Raw genomic sequence first — 25,949 nt, 5'->3', positions numbered from 1 at the left:
GGTTGGGATTACAGGTGCGCACCTCCACGCCCAGCTAATTTTTTTGTATTTTTGGTAGAGATGGGGTTTCACCATGTTGGTTAGGCTGGTCTTGAACTCCTGGCCTCAAGTGATCCACCTGCCTTGGCCTCTCAAAGTGCTGGGATTACAGGTGTGTGCTCAGTTTGTAAATTTTTTTCCCCTCACAATTTCTATGTATTTATAGATAATCTTAAGAAACAACTTATCAAATCCAGGTTGATATTAATTTTATACATTAACTGAAGGAGAACTAACTCCCGAAAATGTGGATTCTTTTCAACAAGAGCATTGTTTAGCTCTCCATTTATTACAAATTTTCTTTTGTTCTCTAGCAGGATTTTATTTCCAATAAAATTTCTGCACATTTCTTGTTCAGTTTTTTCTAAGGTATTTTATGTTCTTTGTTGCAACTCTAAATGGAAATTTTGGGGGCTTTGTATATAATTCCTGGTTATTATAGTTGTGTATAGAAACTTGAATTTTTTTTTTTTTTTTGTAATCAGCTACCTCACTGTGCTTCTTTCTAGTATTTAGCTGGATTCTTCTGATGGGTTTTCGAGGTGTTCAGTATCATGTGTAAATAATAAAAATGTCTAGAATACATAACACTTTGTTGTTCAATTTCTTTCCTCTCCTCTCCTCTCCTCTCCTCTCCCCTCCCTCCCTTGTCCTCCCCTCCCTCCCCTCTCCTCCCCTCCCCTCCCTCTTTCATTCGTTCATTCATTTGTTTGTTCCCTCCCTCCCTCCCTCCCTCCCTCCCTGCCTTCCTTTTCTTCTTTCTTTTTTTTTTTTTTTGAAACAGGGCTCGCTTGGTCACCCAGGCTGGAGCGACCTGGGTGGCATCATCGTGGCTTACTGCAACCTCCACCTCCTGGGTTCAAGCGATTCTCCTGCCTCAGCCTTCCAAGTAGCTGGGATTACAGGCATGTGCCACCATGCCTGGCTAATTTTTGTATTTTTAGTAGAGATGGGTTTCACCATGTTGGCCAGACTGGTCTTGAACTCCTGACCTTGGGTGATCTGCCCGCCTCTGCCTCCCAAAGTGCTGGGATTATAGGCGTAAGCCACCATGCTGGACCTCAATTTCATTATTGATAATAGTGGTGACAAGTGGGCACTCTTACCTTCTACTTGACTCTAGAGTCAGTGCTACTGATGGTTTGGTTTTGTGATATGTAGTTTTAAGTCATTTTAAAAAACCTTTTATTCCTGCTTTATTAGTAGATTTTTTTATTAAGAATGGATGTTGCATTTTATCAAGTGTATTTTTAACATCTCAACATAATATGAAATTGGTTAATGTTAGTAGATTTTTCTATGTTGAGCCATCATTATATTCCTGGAATGAACCCCTATTAATGTACTTTCTCGTTTTCCTTGCTAATTTTTTTTTTTTTTTTTTGAGACGGAGTCTTGCTGTGTTGCCCAGGCTGGAGTGCAGTGGCATGATCTCCTGCCTCAGCCTCCCAAGTAGCTGGGATTACAGGCACTTGCCACCACACCCAGCTAATTTTTGTATTTTTAGTAGAGATGGGGGTTTTACCATGTTGGTCAGGCTGGTCTCGAACTCCTGACCTCAGGTGATCCACCTGCCTCAGCCTCCCAAAGTGCTGGGATTACAGGCGTGAACCACTGCGCCCGGCTGCTAATATTTTTAATTGCAGATTTTTATTAATTGTAGATTATGAAATCCACAATTGTGGTAGTATTACAGTTGTACTTTTTGTGCTTCGTTGAGTTTTGGTATTGTTACTTTATTGACTGCTTAAAAAGAACTGAGACTCTTTGCTCTATGCCCTAAAACATTTAAAGTAGCTTAGGAATTATCTGTTGAAGTCATAATAGATAGAATTCTTCCTTAAAACAATCAGAGCTTTGTTTTGTTGCAAGTATAGTTTCTTTAAATCTCATTACTGATTTATTTCAGTAGTATCCCAACTATATTATCCCCATTCTCCAATTTACAGTAAACAACTGTCAAATTGGGGTTTTTTGAAATGCATCCTTCGTTGAGGGCATATAGGTATCAGATGCTGTGTTAGGTGCAGATAACACTTTTGTTCCCCAAATCAGTCTGACTTGTAATAGATTATAGAATAAAAATCAAAATTCATTTGTTTGTTAACTTTTTCACATTCTGAACTGCTTTCATTTTCTACAATTTTATATTAATGTCTTTACGTATTCTAGCTATTCTGATCTACTTCCTATTCTTTAAATGCACTTGAACTTTCTTTCCTTTGAATTCAATTTGATGAAACTGGCTTGTAAGGTTTTTTTTGTTTGTTTGTTTGAGACAGGATCTCACTCTGTCGCCAAGACTGGAGTGCAGTGGCACAATATTGGCTCATGCAGCCTTGACCTTCTGGGCTCAGGTGGCCTCCCCAGTAGCTGGGACCACAGGCATGCACCACCACGCCTGGTTAATTTTTTGTATTATTTGTAGAGTCAGGATTTTGCCATATTGTCCAGGTTAGTAAGTTTTTTTTTTTTTTTTTTTAAAGAGATGGAGTCTTGCTGTATTATCCAGGAGTGATAATAGTGCACTACAGCCTTGAACTCCTGGCCTCAAGTGATCCTCCTGCCTCAGCCTCCCAAGTAGCTGGGACTGTAGACGTGTGCCACCAAGTCTGGCTCTGTAATATTTTGACTCATCAGAGTCATTCTTGATGTAACCAACTTTTTTTATTTGTTTACCCACCATTAATTCTCTCTTCTTTTAGTAACATAACCCTCAGTTCATTTTGGGGAAGCATTAATCTGCCATATATATATATTTTTAATTTAAATGATTTATTGGTCGGCCATCGTGGCTTATGTCTGTAATCCTAGCACTTCGGTAGGCTGAGGTGGGTGGATTACCTGAGGTCAGGCATTTGAGACCAGCCTAGCCAACATGGCGAAACCTCCTTCTCTACTAAAAATACAAAAATTAGCCGGGTGTGGTGGTGCACACCTGTAGTCCCAGCTCCTCAGGAAGCTGAGGCAGGAGAATCTCTTGAATCCTGGAGGTGGAGGCTGCAGTGAGCCAAGATCGTGCCACTGCACTCCATCCTTCGTGACAGAGTGAGACTCCATCTCAAAAATAATAATATAATAATAATAACTTATTGAGGCTGGGGATGGTGGCTCATGCCTGTAATCCCAGCACTTTGGGAGGCCGAGGTGGACGGATCACTTGAGGTCAGGACTTCAAGACCAGCCTGGCCAACATGGTGAAACTCTGTCTCTACTAAAAATGCAAAAATTAGCCGGGCATGTTGGTGGGCGCCTGTAATCCCAGCTACTTGGGAGGCTGAGGCAGGAGAATTGCTTGAATCTGGGAGGCAGAGGTTTGCAGTGAGCTGAGACCATGCCATTATACTCCAGACTGGGCAACAAGAGTGAAACTCTGTCTCAATCAGTCAATCAGTCAATAATCGAGTTGAAATTCACATCGCGTACCATTAACCATCTTAAAATGAGCGATTTAGTGGCATTTAGTACTTTCACAGTATTGTGCAACTACCATCTCTATCTAGTTCCAAAATATTTTCATAATTCCAAAGTAAAATACTCACTAACCAGTTTCTCCATTTTCCCTTCCTATCTAGCCTCTGGCAACTACTATTCTACTTTCTATCTGTATGCATTTGGCCATCCTGTACATTTCTTATAAATAGAATCATACAGTATGTAGCCTTTTATGTCTGACATCTTTCAATTGGCAGAATGTTTATAAGGCTCAAAGTATAGCATTTATCAGTATTTCATTCCTGTTTATGGCTGATTAATATTCCACTGTATAGATTATACGACATTTTGTTTATTCATTCATATCTTGATGGTCATTTGTGTTGTTTCCACTTTTTGGCTATTACGAGTAATGCTCCAATGACTGTGTACAAGTTTTCAGTTTACTTGGGTATAGATCTGGGAGTCGAATTGTTGGGCCATATGGAAACTCTATTTTGAATTTTTTGAGGTAACACCACCAAACTGCTCTTCATAGCTGTCTTTCCATTCTTCCTTTTTTTTAAATTAAAAAAAAAAAAAAAAGAAACAGGATCTTGCTGTGTTGCCTAGCCTGGAGTGTAGTGGCTATTCTCAGGCACAATCATAGCATACTGCAGCCTCGAACTCCTGGCCTCCAGCAATCCTCTCACTTTAACCTGCTAAGTAGCTGGGACTACAGGCACTCTGCAGTGCATCCAGCTTATCTTTCCATTCTTATTTATAATATTGAGTACCTTATGTTTTGTCTTTTTTTTTTCCCCTTAATTTTGTTAGCTAATTGTTTTCATTTTTTCCACTAAAGAATTATCTCTTGGGCCGGGCCTGGTGGCTCACACCTGTAATCCCAGCACTTTGGGAGGCCAAAGTGGGGATTGTCTAAGTCCAGGAGTTCAAGACCAGCCTGGACAACACGGTGAGACCCCAGTCTCTAAAAAAGAAAAAGAAAAATCATCTCTCTGAGATATCCATCCTGTTGTTTTTGAATTTTTCTAATTTACCAATTTCCCTTTTCTTCCCCTTCTGCTTCCCTATTTATTTATTTAGAGACAGGGTATCACTCTGTGCCCAGGCTGGAGTGTAGTGGCATGATCTTGACTCACTGCAGCCTTGACCTCCTGAGCTCAAGGGATCATCCCACCTCATCCTCCCGAGTAGTTGGGACCACATCATGCCTTGCCATGCCTGACTAATTTTTTGTATTTTTTGTAGAGATGGGGTTTCTCCATATTGTGCAGGCTGGTCTTGAACTCCTGAGCTCAAGTGATTCACCCACCATGGCCTCCCAAAGCGTTGGGATTACAGGTGTTAGCCAGCATGCCCAGCTTAATGTTCTTATTTTGTTTTTCTATTTTTGAATTGAATTATTAATATATTTAAATTTTTTTAAAGAGACTTGGCCTCATCCTGTCGCCCAGAGTGGAGTGCAGTGGTGCAATCATAGCTCATAGCTTTGAAATTCTGAGCTCAAGTGATCCTCCCGCCCAAGCCTAAGTTGCTGGGACCACAGTCGTGTACCACCATACGCCCAGATAATTTTTAAACATTTTGTCGAGACAGTGTCTTGCTACGTTGCTCAGTCTGGTCTTGAACTCCTGGCCTAAAGCTTCCTCCCACCTCGGCCTCTTAAAATGTTTGGATTATAGGAGTGAGCCACCACACCTGACTTTCATTTAATTCTTACTTTTAAATGGAGCATTTAAGTCTTTATATATTTATTTGAGTCAACTTTGACTACATTCCCTTTATTTTGATAAATGTTTCCTTTATGTAACTTTCTAGATAATTTGTAACTCCTTTCCCCTTCCTCTCTTTGTCTAAGAAACTTAGTTTCCAAATATTTAGCTTTTGCCTTGTTTTGGATTTCTTTAAAAATGTTTTTTAAAAATTTGCACTGATAGGCCAGGCGCAGTGGCTCACGCCTGTAATCCCAGCACTTTGGGAAGCCAAGGTGGGTGGATCACCTGAGGTCAGGAGAGGGAGACCATCCTGGCCTACACAGTGAAACCCTGACTCTCCTAAAAGTACAAAAAAAATTAGCTGGGCTTGGTGGCAGGCGCTTGTAGTCCTAGCTACTTGGGAGGCTGAGGCACAAGAGTCGCTTGAACCCGGGAGGCGGAGGTTGTAGTGAGCCGAGATTGCGCCACTGCACTCCAGCCTGGGTGACAAGAGTGAGACTCCATCTCAAAAAGAAAAAAAAATTTGCACTGATAATACATGCACATATAAGAAATTCAAGTTTTTGCAGTGAAGAGCAGATATCTTTCCTACCCCAGCTCCCAGTAACCCAGTTCTCCTTCCCCCAGAGGCAACTAGTGTTCCTAGGTTTTAAAAAAATGTTTTCAGCGTTTATTCCATGCATTTATGAACATGATATATGAATATATAAACCCTTTTCAATATAGTTGTATTACTGTATATGAACTATTACAGTATACAGAAACTGCATATTTTTCTTTTTTAACAGTGTGTCTTGAAGATTGCTTCCTTTTACTTGTTTTGTAAATACTTTTTGGTTTCACTACTTTCTGGCTAGAACTGTGGTCTAAATTATGTGTATATTTTTGAATTATTTGTTGTATAATGGTCAATTTGAAAATATTTTCCACTGGTACATAAAAAGAACATATTTTAGGATATGCATGATATTTTAGATTAGATTTATCATTTTGGATTACATAGATGACTTCAGGACATCCAGGAAACCTTTGGAAATTTGCTCATTTTTATGAGTATGAGCATGAGTTTTATTCTTTGGGGAGTCGGGGTCCACAACTTTTATCAGATTCTCAAAGGAATTCATGGTCTACCAATAGATTTAAGGACTGGTAAGTTTATATACTGTTGTACTTTGCCTTATTTGTCAAGTACTGGCATATACCTTAGAGATACTGTGGTTTAGTTCCAGACCACTGCAATAAAACGAAAAGTACAGCATAGCAAATAAATCACAGTAAAGCCAATGTCATAGTAAAGCAAGTCACACAGTTTTTTTGGTTTCTCAGTGTATATAAAGGTTATGTGTAGCGTACACTGTAGTCTGTTAAGTGTACAATAGTATTATGTCTAAAAAATGTACGTACCTAAATTAAAAAGTACTTTTCTTTTTTTGGCTGAAAAGTGCTGAGAGTCCTCTGAGCCTTCAAAGAGTTGTAATGTTTTTGCTCGTGGAGGGTCTTGCCTTGATGTTGATGGCTGCTGACTGATCAGGATGGTGGTTGCTGAAAGGTTGGGATTACTTTGGCAATTTCTTAAAATAAGACAACAGTGAAGTTTGCTGCATTGATTGGCTCCTCCTTTCATGAATGATTTCTTTGTAGCATGCATTGTTTGATAGCATTTTACCCACAGTAGAACTTCTTTCAAAATTCAAAAGGAGTCAGTCCTCTCTAACTCTGCTACTGCATTATCAGTTAAATTTATGTAATATTCTATTCCTTTGTTGTCATTTCAGTAATATTCACAGCATCTTCACCAGGAATATATTTCATTTCAATGAACTACTTTCTTTGCTCATCCATAAGAAGCACCTCATCCGTTAAAGTTTTATCATGAGATTGCTGCATTCAGTCACATCTTCGGTCTCCACTTCTAATTCTACTTCTCTTGCTATTTCCATGATGTCTGCAGTTACTTCCTCCACTGAAGTATTGAACCTCTCAAAGTCATCCGTGGGGGTTAGAATCAACTTCTTCCAAACTCTTGTTAATATTGATACTTTGGCCTTTTCCCCATGACCATGGATGCTCTTAATGGCATCTACAATGGTGAATCCTTCCCGGAACATTTTCTATTGACTTTACCCAGATCTCAGAGGAATCACTATCTATGGCAGCTGTAGCCTTACAAGATGTATTTCTTAAATAATAAGACTTGAAAATCAAAATGACTTCTTTATCCATGTGCTGCAGAATGGATGTTGTGTTTAGTAGGCATGAACACGACGTGAATCTGCTTGTACATCTCCAGTAGAGCTCTTGAGTGACTGGGTGCATTGTCAGTGAACAGTAATGTTTTGAAAGGAAACTTTTTTCTGAGCTGTAGGTCTTAACAGTGGGCTTAAAATATTTAGTAAACTGTATAGTAAACAGATGTGCTGTCATCCGGGCTTCGTTGTTGCATTTATAGAGCACAGGGAGAGTAGATTTATAATACTTCTTAGGTGCCCTAGGTTTTTCAGAATGTAAAAGAGCATTGGCTTCAACTTTAAGTCCACCAGCTTCATTAGCCCTTAGCAAGAGACTCAACCTGTCCTTTGAAGGCAGGTATTGAATTATTTCTAGCTGTGAAAGTCCTAGATGGCATCTTCCAATAGAAGGCTATTTTGTCCACATTGAAAATCTGTTGTTTAATGTAACTACTTTCATCAATTACCTTAGGTAGATATTCTGGATAACTTTCTGCAGCTTCTACATCAGCACTTGCTGCTTCACCTTGCACTTTTATGTTGTGGAGACAGGTTCTTTCCTTAAGCCTCATGAGTGAACCTCTGCTAACTTCAAACAATTCTTCATCTTCCTTACCTCTCTCAGCCTTCATAGAGTTGAAGAGAGGGCCTTGCTCTGGCTTAGGCTTTGGTTTAAGGGCATGTTGTGGCTGGTTTGATATTCTATCCAGACCACTTAAACTTTCCCCATATCAGGAAAAAGGCGATTTCACTTCTTTATCATTTATGTATTCATTGGAGTGGCTCTTCTGGTTTCTTTAAGAACTTTCCCTTTGCATTGCAACTTGGGTAACTGGCGAAAGAGGCTTAGCTTTTGGCCTGCCTTCCTCACTAAACTTAATCATTTCTGGCCTTTGATTTAAAGGGACATGGTGTCTTCCTTTGTCTTGAACACTTAGAGGCGATTGTAGGGTTATTAGTTGGCCTAATTTCAATATTGTTGTGTCTTAGGCAATAGGGACTCCCAAAGATACGGAGACTGGGGAATGGTTGATTGGTGGGGCAGTCAGAACACATGCAATTTATCGATTAAGTTTGCCGTCTTATATGGGTGTGCTTTGTGGCACCCCCACACAATTACAATAGTAACAATCAAAGCTTACTGATTACAGGTTACCATAACAGTTATAATAATAATGAAAAGTTTGATATATTGTAAGAATTACCAAAATGTGACACAGTTACATGAAGTGAACATATATTTTTGGAAAAATGACACCAATACACTTGCTCAAATCAGGGTTGTCATAAACCTTCAATTTGTAAAAAAAAAAAAATGCAGTGTCTGTACAGCACAGTAAAGTCAAGTGCCATAATTGAGGTATGGCTGTATTTAAGTCTCTATTACTGTGGTTGCCATTTTTCCTATGTTTTCTGTGGTTTCCGCTTCATTGTTTTATTACTCTGCTTGTACATAAAGGTTTGTGATAGTTTTATCTTATTAGTGATTATACTGTTCATCGTTACTAAGTAACCCTTTTTGTCCTATTTATTACCTAATAGATGATACTCTTTTTGGTTGCATTTGTTTGTTATATCATTACCCTACATTTTATCTTCAACATTTTGAAATCACTTGTTTTAGATCCATTGCTTATAGATAAGTAAATCATTTTTAAAATGTATACCCTATTAGATTTATAGTTATGTACATTTAATTTATAGCAGAGATTATAAATTTTGGGCCATAACTACTTTCATGTATGTTTTGTTCAGTTAGCATATAGATTATTGTTATTATTTTGTATCAATCTTTGTCTTTTGGTTTTAATAGGTGAATTTTACAGATGTTGATGTAGTAGCTGTGCTTGGTCTTATAGCTGACCTTTAGTATCTGTTTTACCATTTTAATACTTGCTTGTTTTCTTCCTTTGTTTCCTGTTGTTAGATGGCCTCTGTTTCTTTGATTCATTTCCTGTTCTATTTTTGTATAATTTTGGAAAATATATGGATTTACCCAGATGACTAGATAGCAGTAATTAGCCAGAAATGGAAATGAGGAAATTCCATTCATAGTAATCACAAAATCAGAAATACTTAAGAATCAACAGAAGAGCACAGGACTTACATGAAGAAAATCTAAAATAGGATAGGAACAAATAGGCACACTTTGTCCTTGGATGAACAAATTTCATAAAAATGTCTATTTTCTGAAAATACATAAATCTAATGCAATTCAGATTAGAACCTCAGTAGTGTGTTGGAAGGGATGGCATATAATTGAATAAAATAATCTTATGTTTGTTTGTTTGTTTGTTTGTTTGAAACGGAGTCTCCCTCTGTCACCAGGCTGGAGTGCAGTGGTGTGATCTTGGCTTTCAGGCGATTCTCCTGCCTCTGCCTTCCAAGTAGCTGGGACCACAGGCGCGCACCACCACGACCAGCTAATTTTTGTATTTTTAGTAGAGGCGGGGTTTCACCATGTTGGCAAGGATGGTCTCCATCTCTTGACCTCGTGATCCGCCCGCCTCGACCTCCCACAGTGCTGGGATTACAGGCGTGAGCTACCGCGCCTGGCCTGAATAAAATAATCTTAAACTTTTGAGACTTTCCTTACCAGTCATCAGAACATTTATACGTTTATAAAGGTATTTTAATCAAGTCACTGTTGTTGTAAGAATAGACAAGTGGACTGGAATAGAGAATCCAGAAATAGATCCTATTAGTGGTGAAGTGAATTATTTTGTTGTTTAGATCTTCTGTTTTCTTATTTTTTTTCACTTGATCCATGTTGTACTGAGAGTGGTATATTCATGTCTCATGTTATTAGCATTTCTATTTATGTTTCCTTGCATCTCCTGTAGTTTTTGCTTTATAAAAGCTGTTGCTGTGCTATTTTGTTTTAGAATAATGCCTGGCTAATTCTTTTGCTTTTTAAAGTCATTTCATCTCTTTGCTTGGAGGTCTTTAGGATTTTATCTTTATCTTTGAAACCTAATAGTTTTACTAGGCTATTTCTTGGAGTTGATTGTTTGGGTTAATTTTCCCAAGTACCTTGTATATTGATTCAGATATTTTTTTCTATTTTAGAAAGTTTTCTTGCATTATAGCTATAAAACCAGCTCTGTTTTTGTTTGGTTTGGTTTGTGTTTTTCTTCCTCACGTAATCCAATAATGTGAATATTACTCTTTTTTTCTTATCTTCTGTTTCCACTTATTTCTCTCTGATCCTTTTTATTTTTCTTTATGTCATTGAGTCTACTCTTCCTTGAATGCTTTTATAATTCATTCTTCATTGCTGAGATAATTTTGACTTTTTCTTCATATTTCTTTTCTGAGTTCAGTTACCTCTTTCCCTTTCTTCTTTCCTTTCCTTTTCTTCTTTTTCTTCCTTTTTGTCTATTTCTGCTTTCAGTTTTTGAATTTTTGATTCAGGGTTTTTCATATCATCATATGTTTCAGTTTATTTAATTTTGTTTGGATTGTTAACTTAAACTTTCTTTTGCTTTGTTGTTATCAGGGAATTTCCTTCAATTGATAAATGTGAAATTTAATTTTTTTTTTGTTTTCTGCAATAGCTCTGTATGCACTTGAGTTTTCTTATGTTCATTTTTATGGTATTGAGTATTTTATAATATTCTTAATTGCATTATCTTCAGTCAATGTAGCAAAGTCCAAATACAATAGCAGAAATGTTGTTTGTTTTACTTGAGGAAAGGGTTGTTCTGTCTTCAATTTTATGGGTCTATTTTGTCTTGTAGGACACTAAGTATTTCCCCTTTTTCTTCTTTTACCCTTCACCGCTCAGTTATTAAAGCATGCTTCTCTCTTCCTTTTTGCTTTTTCTTTCCTCTGCATTTCAACAAATGCTTATTTAACACTCGTCTTTTTAAATTGCACCTGCTCTTTTAAACCATGCCTTCTGCTTTAAATTAAAGGTACTTGAAACCTCTTCCCTGTAGCCTGTGCTCTGATCTGCCCAGATACTTTTCCAGTGTTTTCAGATACGGTGTGGATTTAATCTTTCTGGGAGTCACTACAAATCATTTTTAGGTGCCTTCACTAGCCTTTCCCCTCTGTCTTTTCTGCAGTTTTTCTTAGTCTGCCTTTGCTTGCCACAAAGCCTTGTGGGTGGATGGAGGTGAAAGCATGTACCCTAAATTGGTTGACTTTTTCTCTTTTTATTTGCAATTATTTGCAATTTGGCATTCTATGTCTTCAAGTTATGCTACAGGTGTGGTTTGGTATAGAATTTAATTTTTCCTTCTTGTTTTTTTTTACTGTTTGGGGATGAAATTTTGGGCAGATAGCTGTGCAGCTGCCATTGCCTTCAACTATGTAGAAGTCCTGGATTACTTAATAAATGGTGGTGGCATAACTAGCCTTCTACCTGGAAACAATAAAATTGGACTCAGCCTGTGCCATATAGAGTGTATTAAACTTCCAGATGAATGTAGGATTTATTTTAATTCCAGATGGACTAAAGACTCAGGTGTTTTCTTAAAAAAAAAAAACTCTCAAGAATATCAAGGTGGTTTTTATGTAGGTGATGATAATCTAGAATTCATGTGGAATCTGGGTGTGAGAGTGGGGCAGGGATACTCTTTTGACCAAGAATGGAAAACAGAAGCTATAAAATAAAAGATGTGTGTGTTTGTAAAAGATAGATTTAGAAGAAATATTTACAATGTTGAGGACAGACTGTGATAAAATACAAAAAACTTTTACAAGTTGACAAGATAACAAAATAGGAAAATGCATGAATAAGTATTTCCCAGAAGAGCATATCCAGATGACCAACAAATTTAAGATGTTCAGATTTATTAGTAATTAGGGAAATACAAATTAGAATAACAACATATCCCTGTACAGCTATTAAACCTTCCAAATTTAAAAGAGCACAATTACATATGGCTTATGTGGGAAGGGATGGAGGTAAATAAGGCACTTTTATGTCCTCTGCACAATGCTGGTGTTTAATACCAAATGAAGTCAGGGTGGGGTGGAGGATCATGATTTCCCCCCTCCTCAGTGCATACTTTCCGAGTATCTTAGGAACATGAATTAAGCATAGTAATCATAAACTTGTGAAGGCAAGTGTCATCAGATTTTATATTTAGAATTTAACAGGACATATTGAGAAATAAGAAACTCCTTTTAATTACTGTAGTCTGGAATCTTTATCACCGGAGTGCTTTCTTGATGATCTGCCTATATCATGAAAATTAAATTCCCTTCAGTGATTGAGGATCTTTCTCTATTACCAGCTATCATAAGTGACATTCTGGGGACTTGCTTGAGAGACACCTTCCCTGCAATATTTTGTAATTAAAAATTTTGTGTATATATAAAAAATATATATCAATGCATCTTATCTCTGATGCATTTCAAAATAAATTACAGATGTCTATTTACTTCCCTCAAGTATACTTCAGCTTGCATGTCATTAACTATTCAGTATTTGTTGAGGTAAAGTTTACATGCAATGCAATGTAAAAATCTCAAGTGCACTTTCACTGATTTTTTTATTTTTGTTTTCTTTTTTTTTTTTTTGAGACGGAGTCTTGCTCTGTGCCCCAGGCTGGAGTGCAGTGGCGCGATCTTGGCTCACTGCAAGCTCCGCTCCCCCGGGTTCACGCCATTCTCCTGCCTCAGCCTCCCGAGTAGCTGGGACTACAGGCGCCCGCCACCTCGCCCGGCTAATTTTCTTGTATTTTTAGTAGAGACGGGGTTTCACCGTGTTAGCCAGGATGGTCTCGATCTCCTGACCTCATGATCCGCCCGTCTTGGCCTCCCAAAGTGCTGGGATTACAGGCTTGAGCCACCGCGCCCGGCCCTATTTTTGTTTTCTTATGTAGAGACGAGATCTCACTGTGTTGTCCAGGCTGGTCTCGAACTCCTGAGCTCAAGCAGTCCTCCTACCTCGGCCTCCCTCAGTGTTAGGATTAAAGACGTGAGCCACCATGCCCAGCCCACTAGGTTTTAACAAATGTACAACCTGTGTATTCCACACCACTATTGAGACACAGAATATAACCTCAAGAAGTTTCCTCAAGCTCCTCAGAGGCAGTTCATGCTGTCACCCTCTAGAGGCAGCCACTATTTTGATTGAAGTATTTTTATGGACTTGTGTTTTGTTTTGGATAAATCTTTAGGAGAGGAATTTTTGGGTCATAGGGTTAGATATATGTTTCGTTTTATGAGAAACTGCCAGACACCTTTCCAAAGTGGGTGTTCCATTCTACAATTATGAGTCCCAAAGTTTGGCCTAGGGAAGTAGAAGGATGGAGTTACCATTTATTGAGAGGAAGAAGTCTATAGGAGGGACAGGTTTGGGTGGGGTGGTGGTAGTGGTAGATTAGGAGCTCAGTTTTGGGTATGTTAATTTTGAGATATCCAGCCATAACCGAAACAGATAGCCATGTGGAGGGGCCAAGTAGGCAACTGTGTATATGAATTTGGAGTTAGGGAGAAGGCCTGGGTTGGAGATAAAAATTTGGGAGTCATCAGCGTGTAGAACCCACTGTTACACTGACAGTGGAATCAGAACTGAATGGAAAAGGTACATCTAAAGAAATTACTGTTTTTTAAAATAAACTTTGTGTTTTGGAATTTTAGATTTACAGAAAAGTTGCAAAGATGGTACGGTTTCCATATACCCTTCACCCATTTATCCCTAATGTTAATATCTTAGTAGATAACCATAGTACATTTATCAAAGCTAAAATGGTAACATTCGTACAGTGCCATGAACTTCCAGACTTTTTTTTTTTTTTTTTGAGAGAGAGAGCCTTGCTCTGTTGCCCAGGCTAGAGTGCAGTGGTGCAATCTCGGCTCACTGCAACCTCCACATCCCAGGTTCAAGCGATTCTCCTGCCTCAGCCTCCCAAGTAGCTGGGACTAGAGGTATGTGCCACCATGCCTGGCTAATTTTCATATTTTTAGAGATGGGGTTTCATCATGTTGGCCAGGAACATCTTGAACTCTTGGCCTCAAGTGATCAGCCCGCTTCGGCCTCCCAAAGTGTTGGGATTACAGGCATGAGCCACCGCATCCGGTCGCATTTCACCAGTTTGAAATAATTAATTGTAATGTAAGATGAAATTTTAGAACATTTTATGAATCCTCTGTATGTTTTTGACTGTTTTCTCTTCTCCCTTTGCAGGACTAATGGCTGAAGGATAAATCAACATGGCAACTATGATTCCACCAGTGAAGCTGAAATGGCTTGAACACTTGAACAGCTCCTGGATTACAGAGGACAGTGAATCTATTGCTACAAGAGAGGGAGTTGCTGTTCTGTATTCTAAACTGGTTAGCAATAAGGAAGTAGTACCTTTGCCCCAACAAGTTTTATGCCTCAAAGGACCACAGTTGCCAGACTTTGAACGTGAGTCTCTTTCAAGTGATGAGCAGGACCACTATTTGGATGCCCTTCTTAGCAGCCAGCTAGCATTGGCAAAGATGGTGTGTTCGGATTCCCCATTTGCTGGGGCACTTAGAAAACGACTGCTTGTACTCCAGCGTGTCTTTTATGCACTTTCTAATAAATACCATGACAAAGGCAAGGTGAAGCAGCAGCAGCATTCTCCAGAGAGCAGTTCTGGGTCAGCAGATGTCCATTCTGTTAGTGAACGCCCCCGGTCAAGCACTGATGCACTTATAGAAATGGGTGTTCGAACTGGTCTAAGTTTATTATTTGCACTTCTAAGACAAAGTTGGATGATGCCTGTGTCAGGACCTGGTCTCAGTCTTTGCAACGATGTTATTCATACTGCAATTGAAGTTGTGAGCTCTTTACCACCATTATCATTAGCAAATGAAAGCAAGATTCCTCCTATGGGCTTGGACTGCTTATCGCAAGTAACAACATTTCTTAAAGGAGTAACTATTCCTAATTCTGGGGCAGACACTTTAGGTCGTAGATTAGCTTCTGAGTTGCTGCTTGGTTTGGCAGCTCAACGAGGCTCATTGCGGTATCTTCTTGAATGGATAGAAATGGCTTTGGGAGCTTCGGCAGTTGTACATACCATGGAGAAAAGCAAACTACTCTCAAGCCAGGAAGGAATGATCAGCTTTGACTGCTTTATGACCATATTAATGCAGATGAGGCGTTCTTTGGTACGTACTATAAAAATCTCAACTTTAAAGCTCATAACAGTTTTAGGAAAAGTTAATGAAGTTTTTAATGAATTGGTGGTAACAGTGAATGATTTGAGACTTCGGTGGTTGTTGAGTTAAATATTTCATATACTTGGAGTGAAGAAACTTTTATGCATGTTAATATATGTGGTTGGTACAGTGTTGAGACTACTGCATCAGGAGTCAGGTTTGTAGTTTTAGCTTTCTGAATTCTCATATGAACTAGGAAATTCATCTAACTTTATGTTTTAGCAGACTTATGAAAAATGAGATATTTTGGCTAGTGATCAGGAGGTCTTTAGGAAAAAAACCTCTTATTTTCATCTTTCCCAATTTATATTAAACATTTACTATATGCCAAGTACTATTCTAGGCCCTGGGGCTACAACATTGGGGATACAGTTTCTGCCTCCATGGAGCTAACAGCCTAGTAGAGGAGTCAGATAATAAATATTTAATTTCAGGTAGTGAAAATTTCTAAGAAGAGAAGTAAAAGAGGGAAAGGGAATAGAGACTGGTAGACTTAGGACAGAGGTTGGGAGGTGAAAAGTTGCTGTTTAGTTAATGTGGTCAGGGAATGACTGAGTTGTGACATTAGAGTAGAGACCTGAATGAAGGGAAGTGATGAGCTAAGCAAAGCTCTGTGAAGAGCGTGTTGTCAGAGGAAATTGTTTGACTATCATAACCTTGGATACTACATTAAAGAATAAATAATAAAATAGTAGAGTGTAATCAATGTCAAGAATTTGTAAGACTGAAAAACCGAGAATAAAAATTCAAATGTTAAAATACAAATTTAGATTGGGTGCGGTGGCTCATGCCTGTAATCTCAGCACTTTGGGAAGCTGAGGAGGGTGGATCACTTGAGGCCAGGAGTTCAAACCCAGCCTGGCCAGCATGGTGAAACCCCATCTCTACTAAAAATACAAAGATTAGCCAGGTGTGGTGTTGCGTGCCTATAATCCTAGCTACTTGGGAGGCTGAGGCAGGAGAATCACTTGAACCCAGGAGACGGAGGTCGCAGTGATCAGAGATCATGCCGCAGCATTCCTGGGCAACGCAGTGAGAATCTGTCTCAAAAACAAAATAAAAAATAAAATACAAATTTAAAATATTAAGACTCAAACACTTAAAAGCTGACTTATTTTTAATTAGGTTACATTGATCAGTCTTTTTTTTTTTTTTTTTTTCCGAGATGGAGTTTCGCTCTTGTTGCCCAGGCTGGAGTGCAATGGCATGATCTCGGCTCACTGCAACCTCTGCCTCCCAGGTTGAAGCGATTCTCCTGCCTCAGCCTCCCAAGTAGCTCAGATTACAGGCATGCACCACCACGCCCAGCTAATTTTTGTACTTTTAGTAGAGATGGCGTTTTACCATGTTGGCCTTGGCTCGTCTCGAACTCCTGACATCAGGTGATCTGCCCACCTTGGCCTCCCAAACTGCTAGGATTACAGGTGTGAGTCACCACGCCCGGCTTACATTGATTAGTCTTTAAGGTATCCTTTGTTACCAGATATCAACCAACAAATCTATTTAGTTAAAATAACTAAAAATGTCACTTATAAATGATATATATGTATTTCAAGTCTCCCCCTACCCCCAATAAGTAGAAAGCTTTTGGACAGGAGTGTCCATAAAAACCAATTATGTTGAATTTATTTTCAAACCAGGGACATTTAAGTTTTCACTTACTTTGCTTTTTGCATTTATGAACTGAATGGTAAATATTGGGTCATTTTTTACCATTTTATCATAGGTAAGTACTTGGGGTTTTTAGATCATAAGATCTATGAAAATTTGAATTTCTTACTGTTACATAAAAAATTTTTTTTTCTTTTTTTTTTTTTTTTTTTTTTTGAGATGGAGTCTTGCTCTGTCACCCAGGCTGGAGTGCAGTGACGCGATCTCGGGCTCACTGCAAGCTCTGCCTCCCGGGTTCACGCCATTCTCCTGCCTCAGCCTCCCGAGTAGCTGGGACTGCAGGCGTCCGCCACCTCGCCTGGCTAGTTTTTTGTACTTTTTAGTAGAGACGAGGTTTCACCGGGTTAGCCAGGATGGTCTCGATCTCCTGACCTCGTGATCCACCCACCTTGGCCTCCCAAAGTGCTGGGATTACAGGCGTGAGCCACCACGCCCGGCAAAAAAAAAAAAATAAAAATAAAAATAAAAAAATAAAAATAAAAGCATGCCATGCTTTGTTTGGGATATGGAATGTTGACGTAGGTTCTGTGCTCTTCACTTGAGGTGCCTAGGGATGCAATGATGTAATTAAAAAAGCTTTAGGGACCAGCTATGGGAGGCACGTAGGCCTCTTTGGGTTTTCTTATTCAATATTCAAATCCTCTCACTTGCACATGTTTTTCTAAATTTATTTTCTGATTCTTAATACTTTCTGGTAACATCCTCTTATGTTATACTTCTTTCAAGTCTGTAAAGCCATTCAGTGACCTAAAATAATGTATCTCTTCATGGTCACATGTTAATATTTCTGTAAGAAGTCACTTAATTCCTCATTTTACGGGCTATTTATTTTGCAGTACCTTTGTTACAAAAAAGATACTAATCATTGCACAATATAGTTATATGATTAAATGGTTGCCAATGGTGTGTTTGAACAAAATGCTAGTCACCTTGAGGCAGAAGCCTCTTCCTCGAGGACCTTACCTTCTAAGGCCTTATTCTACAATATTCCTCCTTAATGGGAAGAGGGTACCCCAGGAAACTAGATTTCTTTTCTCAGTGTCCATTTAGCCTCATTGTCTAGGCTTGTATGCATATTTGATAATTGACTGGATAGTTTAAATACTTTTCCTTTCCCCCCCACTTTTTTTTTTTTTTTCAGATGGAGTTTTGCTCTTGTTCCCCAGGCTGGAGTGCAGTGGCGTGATCTCGGCTCACTGCAACCTCTGCCTCCCGGGTTCAAGCGATTCTCCTGCCTCAGCCTCCCGAGTAACTGGGACTACAGGCCCCTGCCACCACGCCAGCTAATTTTGTTTTTGTATTTTTAGTAGAGGTGGAGTTTCCATGAAGGCCTACCTTAAAGTAGATCTAAAATAATTTTTTTTTTAATTACTGGATTTCCAGTTTTCTTTCTACCTAGCCTCTCATTCCCAGACAAAATAGCAAATTCACTAGTCAGGGAGGTGCCTCCCTCCTTCCCCTCTATGGCCATACCCGATAATATAGCTCCTTATTGGGGCAGACATACCTCTAAAAAACTAGATTGCTGGCCGTGCGCGGTGGCTCACGCCTGTAATCCTAGCACCTTGGGAGGCCAAGGCGGGCAGATCACCTGAGGTCAGGAGTTTTGAGACAAACCTGGCCAACGTGGTGAAACCCTGTCTCTACTAAAAATAAAAAAATTAGCCGGGCATGATTGCAGGTGCCTGTAATCCCAGCTACTTGGGAGGCTGAGGCAGGGAGAATTGCTTGAACCTGGGAGACGGAGGTTGCAGTGAAGCCGAGATTGCGCCATTGCATTCCAGCCTGGGTGACAGACCAAGACTGTCTCAATAAAAAAACAAAAACAAAACAAAACAAAACAAAAAACTAGATTGCTTTTCTCAGAATTCCAGATCTACTCTGGGGAGGAATATGTGTTTGACTTAATTTAGCTCTCTCAAAGCCACCTCAGGCCTACATTAGATTGAATTTTAATTAAATCTCAGATTGGTTTTAGGGGAAAGGAATGGTTATTAAACCGAATTATATATTTGTTATTTCTTCTTGCACAGTCAGTGATAGTATTTGATGCTTTTAGTCTCCAGGACCCGTGTTTCTTTTCTTTTTTTTTTTTTTTTGAGGTAGAGTCTTGCTCTGTCGCCCAAGCTAGAGTGTAGTGGTATAAACTTTGGCTCACTGCAACCTCCGCCTCCCGGGTTCAAGCTATTCTTGTGCCTCAGCCTCCCTAGTAGCTGGGTTTACAGGTACTTGCTACCATGCCTGGCTAATTTTTGTATTTTTAGTAGAGACGGGGTTTCACCATGTTGGCCAGGCTGGTCTCGAACTCCTAACCTCAGGTGATCTACCTGCCTCAGCCTCCCACAGTGCTGGGATTACAGGCATGAGCCACGGTGCCCACTCTAGAACCCACGTTTCTTACACTTTACTGTTGTCTGAGGACTAGGAAATTTGTAGAGCCTCTTCTGATTACACTAGACCCCAACCTGACCTGATCCTCCCTGTCTTGAATTTCTCTATCCTTGAGTAACTGGGCCAGAACTTATCTCCAAGCTATAAGTTAGAGGGAGAGACACATAACCATCTATTGAGTATCTGGTACAAGACCTAACAAAAATAAGTTCAATCTGTAAATTATATTTACTTGTGTGATTCTTAATCTCTGCTGCCTACACATATATAATGAGTTTGGTGGGAACACACAATATATTCATTAACTTACATGAGAATAGGGAAGTAATTTCAGTGTATGTCTTCAAATTATAAAAAATAACCACATGTATGCCATTCGCCTTTGATGCCGCCAGGTGTTTACTGCACGTGGTGTGCCAGATACTGCTAGGTACTGGGTTAAAAAGATGAATAAACTTTGTAGCATCCATCTCTTTAGGCAGCCCACAGTGTAATGAAAGAGGGATGAACAGACATTTTAAATTAATGATAATGGGCTATAGTAGAAGTCTGTACTGGGAGGAGATGATGGGATGAAAGAAGAGGGTGGGAGGCAAAGGGGCAGAAAATGTCTTATGGAGGAAGTACCCCTGAAGTTAGTTGAAAAGTAGGAGGAATTTGCCAGCAATTTTGAGGCATGCGTGTCAGGGGAGCTGGACAAGTTTTCAGATGAGAGGCTTACAAAGCAATTGAGGTGTGGGAGAGCAAGCCCCAGGATGTATGGAATGGAATGAGATGAGATTGAGGCTGCAAGCTAGGCAGAGCTCTGTATCCCATGCTATAGGCTTTGGGGACTTGATCCCATCCATATGCTATGTGGATTTACTGAAGCAATTCTGAGTAAAAACAACCAGAATGGAAGGAAATGTACTCCATTTAGTCTTGTCTTTGAATATCTTAAGCAGACAAATGTGGGAGAAAAAATTGTTATTTTGTATAGTAGATAAGAAGAAGGTAACTAAAAACCTGTGAAACCAAAAATTTTATTATTATTATTATTATTATTATTATTATTATTATTATTATTTGAGACAGAGTCTTGCTCTGATGCGCAGGCTGGATTGCAGTGGCATGATCTCAGCTCACTGCAACTTCCACCTCCCGGGTTCAAGCAATTCTCCTGCCTCAGCTTCCCAGGTAGCTGGGATTACAGGTGGCTGCCACCATGCCTGGCTAATTTTTTTGTATTTTTAGTAGAGATGGGGCTTCACCATATTGGCTAGGCTGGTCTCGAACTCCTGCTGACCTCAGGTGATCTGCCTGCCTCAGCCTCCCAAAGTGCTGAGATTACAGGCATGAGCCACCACGCCCAGCTTATTTTTTTGAGATGGAGTTTAGTTCTTGTTGCCCAGGCTGGAGTGTAATGATGTGATCTCGGCTCATTGCAACCTCTGCCTCCCAGGTTCAAGCAGTCCTCCTACCTCAGACTCCTGAGTAGCTGGGACTACAGATATGCACCACCACGCCCAGCTAATTTTTGTATTTTTAGTAGAGATGGGGTTTCACCATGTTGGCCAGGCTGGTCTTGAACTCCTGACCTCAGGTGATCTGCTCGCCTCGGCCCCCCAAAGTGCTGGGATTATAGGCATGAGCCACCACAACCTGGCCCCCAGATTTAGTTTAATTTCCAGTTTATTTTTGGACCATTTAACTTTCTATCTTGTTGACAGTGTGAACAAATGAAGTTATACATTTAATGGGCTATATTTTTCAAAATTTATTTTCTCTAAAAATGCCCAGCTTTAGCCCTGTTTTGTTTTTTATTTCCCCGGTATATTTACAAAATACACTAAGAATTCTGTGTAGAATGTGTGTTTTTTGTTTTTTGTTTTTTTTTGAAACAGAGTCTCACTCTGTTATCCAGTCTGGAATGCAGTGGCAAAATCTCGGCTCACCTCCCGCCTCCCGGGTTCAAGCAGTTCTCCCCACCTCAGCCTTACGAGTAGCTGGGATACAGGTGCCCGGCACCACACCCGGCTGATTTTTATATTTTTTAGTAGAGACGGGGTTTTGCCATGTTGTCCAGGCTGGTTTTGAACTCCTGACCTCAGGTAATCCAACCACATAGACCTCCCAAAGTGCTGGGATTACAGGTGTGAGCCATGATGCCCGGGCTGTGTAGAATGAGTTTTAGATGTGTCTTTCATCGTAATTGACTGAAGCTGGAGTAGACTTATCCTTAAATACTGACTCTTTTGGGAAGAAATTAACAACAGTCATTACAGTGTTGGTAGGATATTTTGTTGGTTTGGTATTGCTACATTTGGCAGTCATTTATTAAAGGCTCCCAGTATTTTCTCTTCTTTCTCAGTATATATACATAATGCAAAATAATAATTATTGCTGTCCGTTTGGAGATCTTACTATGTAGCGGGAACTGTGCTAAGCATGTTTTGCACATAATTTCAGTTAATTATGTAACAGCTCTAAATGTAGGCATCATTCCGGTCTCAAGATGAGACCCTTTCAGTCAGTGCCAGTAAGTGATGGAGCCTAGATTTAAGCCCAAGTTTATCACTAAAAACTTTATGCTGTTTTCAACATTTTTCTCCATACTGTAGAAAGGCATAAAAGAAGGATCATGATGGCCCTGGTGCCAGCTCCTAGAAAGGTACATCAGTCTACTTATCTGTTTTCGTTTTGGTGATCACTAGAGGTGGCTTTTAGATAATGAAGCCACAGATCACAATTGCGTTTTTTCTCAGAAATGCTTCACAGCTAATTAGGGAATTTGGAGAGGTTGCAACCAAGTATTTGTTGGTGTAGCAACACGTTGTATGTCTAGGGACTAGTTACTTTTAAACATTTAGCTTCTGGTATGATTCCATATCTAAGTCTGGACTGTGAAGCCTTACTACTCAAAGTGTGAGCCATAGACAATAGCATTGGCATCACCTGCATTTGTTAGAAATGCAGAATCTTAGGCTTCTTCTATACTTACTGATTAGGATCTGTATTTTAACAAGATCACCAGGTAATTCATGTCAACACTGAAATTTGAGAAGCACCATCCTAAATAATTAAAAGAAAAACTGACTTGGCAGCAGCAGGTTAATAGCAGATGACCCAGCAATAAGAGAAACAGTCAAATAGAATCACAGATCTGAAGACAATGAGCAATGTGCTATGATTGGAAGGCTCTGATTAGCTAGCATAGTTATTGGAAGCTATCTGAGACGTGAGGGATTTGGGACAGCTGAAGAGAATAATTAAGAATGATTATTAATGGGGTGGGGTGATTACAGAGACTATGACAACAGGAAGCTTTACATAGTAAATTTATGAAGATCTTAGAGAGGCCGGGCGCGGTGGCTCATGCCTGTAATCCCAGCACTTTGGGAGACCAAGGCAGACGGATCATGAGGTCAGGAGATCAAGACCATCCTGGCTAACACGGTGAAACCCTGTCTCTACTAAAACAAAACAAAACAAAACAAAACAAAAATTAGCTGGGCGTGGTGGCGGGCACCTGTAGTCCCAGCTACTCCGGAGGCTGAGGCAGGAAAATAGCGTGAACCCAGGAGGCGGAGCTTGCAGTGAGCCAAGAACGCGCCACTGCACTCCAGCCTGGGTGACAGAGCGAGACTCCATCTCAAAAAATAAATAAATAAATAAATAAATAAAATAAAAAAATAAAGATCTTAGAGAAAAGGAAGCTATATGAAGAGCCTGAAGATGAAACTTCTCTGCAGCTTTGCTGGGGTGAGGAGAGTGGTGTGAAAGTCAGTCATTTGCATGGACTTCATCATAGCAGCTTTTGAAGGCCGAGGGGGAACTTGTTAGATGACAAAAAATTTCTGCCACGTAATAGTCGGCTATTTGGAGGACTCTCCAAAGTGACTGACATTTCAGTGATTTGAGGGTAGCAGGATATTTGCTGTTTTGTTTTGTTTTTGAGATGGAGCCTCGCTCTTGTCTCCCAGACTGGAGTGCAATGGCGTGATCTTGGCTGTCTGCAACCTCCGTCTCCTGGGTTCAAGTGATTCTCCTGCCCCAGCCTTCCCAGTAGCTGGGACTACAGGTGCCCACCACCACGCCCAGCTAATTTTTTGTAGTTTTAGGGGAGACGGGTTTCACTATGGTCAGGCTGGTCTCAAACTCCTGACCTCAGATGATTCACCTGCCTCGGCCTCACAAAGTGCTGGGGATATTTGCTGTTTTAATAATTTGCAATTATGTATAGTTTATTTGCCCAGTAGATACAGATTGATGTAAATTTTACCATTGTTTTATTTACCTGATGGAATAGAAAAAGGATAGATGATTATATAGAGCAACTTAAAACCTATAGGCTGGGCACAGTGGCTCACGCCTGTAATCCGAGCACTTTGGGAGGCCGAGGTGGATGGATTGCCTGAGGTCAGGCAGGAGTTTGAAACCAGTGTGGCCAACATGGTGAAACCGCATCTCTACTAAAAATACAAAAAAATTAGCTGAGCATGGTGGCGTGTGCCTGTAATCCAGCTACTCGGGAGGCTGAGGCAGGGTAATTGCTTAAACCCGGGAGGTGGAGGTTGCAGTGAGCTGAGACTGAGCCACTGCACTCCAGCCTGGGCAACAGAGCAACACTCTCTCTCAGAAACACACACACACACACACACACACACACACACACACACACACAAATGAAAAACCTATAAAACTTCAGTGTAGGCCTGGTGCGGTGGCTCACGCCTGTAATTCCAGCACTTTGGGAGGCCCAGGTGGGTGGATCACCTGTGGTCGGGAGTTCGAGACCAGCCTGAACCAACATGGAGAAACTCTGTCTCTGCTAAAAATACAAAATTAGCCGGGCGTGGTGGCGCATGCATGCCTGTAATCCCAGCTACTCAGGAGACTGAGGCAGGAGAATCACTTGCATCTGGGAGGTGGAGGTTATAGTGAGCCGAGATCGTGCAGTTGCACTCCAGCCTGGACAACAAGAGCGAAGCTCCATCTCAAAAACAAAACAAAACAAAAACACACACACACAAAAACCAACCTTTAGTGTATTTCGAAACTTAAGAAATTCTAAGTAAGTGTTATTAATAGTTAATAAGCTTTATTAATGTGCTTGTTTTTTATTTTGAGACGGAGTCTTACTCTGTCACCTAGGCTGGAGTGCAGTGGTGCGATCTGCAACCTCCACCTCCTGGGTTCAAGTGATTCTCCTGCCTCAGCCTCTCAAGTAGCTGAGATTACAGGCACATGCCACCATGCCCTGAGAATTTTTGTATTTTTAGTAAAGACAGGGTTTTATCATATCGGCCAGGCTGGTCTCAAACTCCTGACCTCAAGTGAACTGCCCGCCTCAGCCTCCCAAAATGCTGGGATTACAGGTGTGAGCCATTGCGCCTGGCCAATATGCTTTTAATGATATTAATTTTAATTAATTACTAATATATAATATAACTAACATAAATCAGCACTAATCAGATTAATCGGATTAATATTGATGAAGTTAATGTTTGACCTATATAATTATATTAATAGTATAAATACAATTTAATATTTATTAATAGTTAATAAGCCTTAATAATAAACTTTATTAATAGATCCTGAGGTGGGAGGATCACTTGAGCCTGGGAGGTCGAGGCTATAGTGAGTTATGTAAACCAAAACATATCTGAGACAGGTCTCAAATCAATTTAGGTTTGTCAAGGTTAAGGACAGTGCCTGGGAGATGAGTGTAAACCAAGAAGTTTCTGAGACAAGAAATTGATCTTTCTGAATCAGTTTAGAAAGCCATTGCACTGCAGCCTGGGCGACAAGAGCGAAACTCTGTCTCATAAATAAATAAATAAAGTTTATTTTGCCAAGGTTAAGGACATGCCTGTGACAGAGCCTCAGGAGGTCCTTGTGGCAGGTGCCCGAGGCGGTTGGGGTACAGCTTGCCTTTATACATTTTAGGGAGACATAATATATCAATCAATATATGTAAGATCTTATTGATTTGATCTGAAAGGATGGGATAACTCGAGGTCAGGGGGCTTTCAGGTCATTGGTAGATTTAAACATATTCTGATTGGCAGTTGGTTGAAAGAGTTAGTAGAAAGGAATGTGTGGATTACAATAAGGCGTTGGGGAGAGGTAGGTTTTATCATGCAGATCAAAGCTTCCAAGTAGCAGACTTAGAGAGAATAGATTGTAAATGTTTTTTTCAGACTTAAGGTCTGTATTGATGGGCATAATGCTGGGTGGGTATAATGAGGCATGTCCAATCTCCCACTTCCCGTCCTGGCCTGAATCAGTTCTTCAGGTAATATTTTAGAGTGCCCTCCCATAGGAAGGAGTCCAT

At 40.0% G+C, this 25,949-nt stretch overlaps 1 protein-coding gene across 1 annotated transcript in view; it reads left to right on the top strand.

Moving 5' to 3' along the window:
- Positions 1–25,949, top strand: part of HERC1 (HECT and RLD domain containing E3 ubiquitin protein ligase family member 1) — a 224,019-nt gene that overhangs the window by 43,042 nt on the left and 155,028 nt on the right. Inside the window, exon 2 of the mRNA XM_077939543.1 lies at positions 14,565–15,520. Within this exon, the coding sequence (XP_077795669.1) occupies positions 14,591–15,520 (930 nt within the window). The 5' untranslated portion in view covers positions 14,565–14,590. The remainder of the gene's footprint in view (positions 1–14,564; positions 15,521–25,949) is intronic.

The sequence above is a fragment of the Macaca mulatta genome, chromosome 7 (assembly GCF_049350105.2).
Source record: "Macaca mulatta isolate MMU2019108-1 chromosome 7, T2T-MMU8v2.0, whole genome shotgun sequence".
Classification (NCBI taxonomy): Eukaryota; Metazoa; Chordata; class Mammalia; order Primates; family Cercopithecidae; genus Macaca; species Macaca mulatta.
This window is presented reverse-complemented; position numbering and strand designations above follow the sequence as displayed.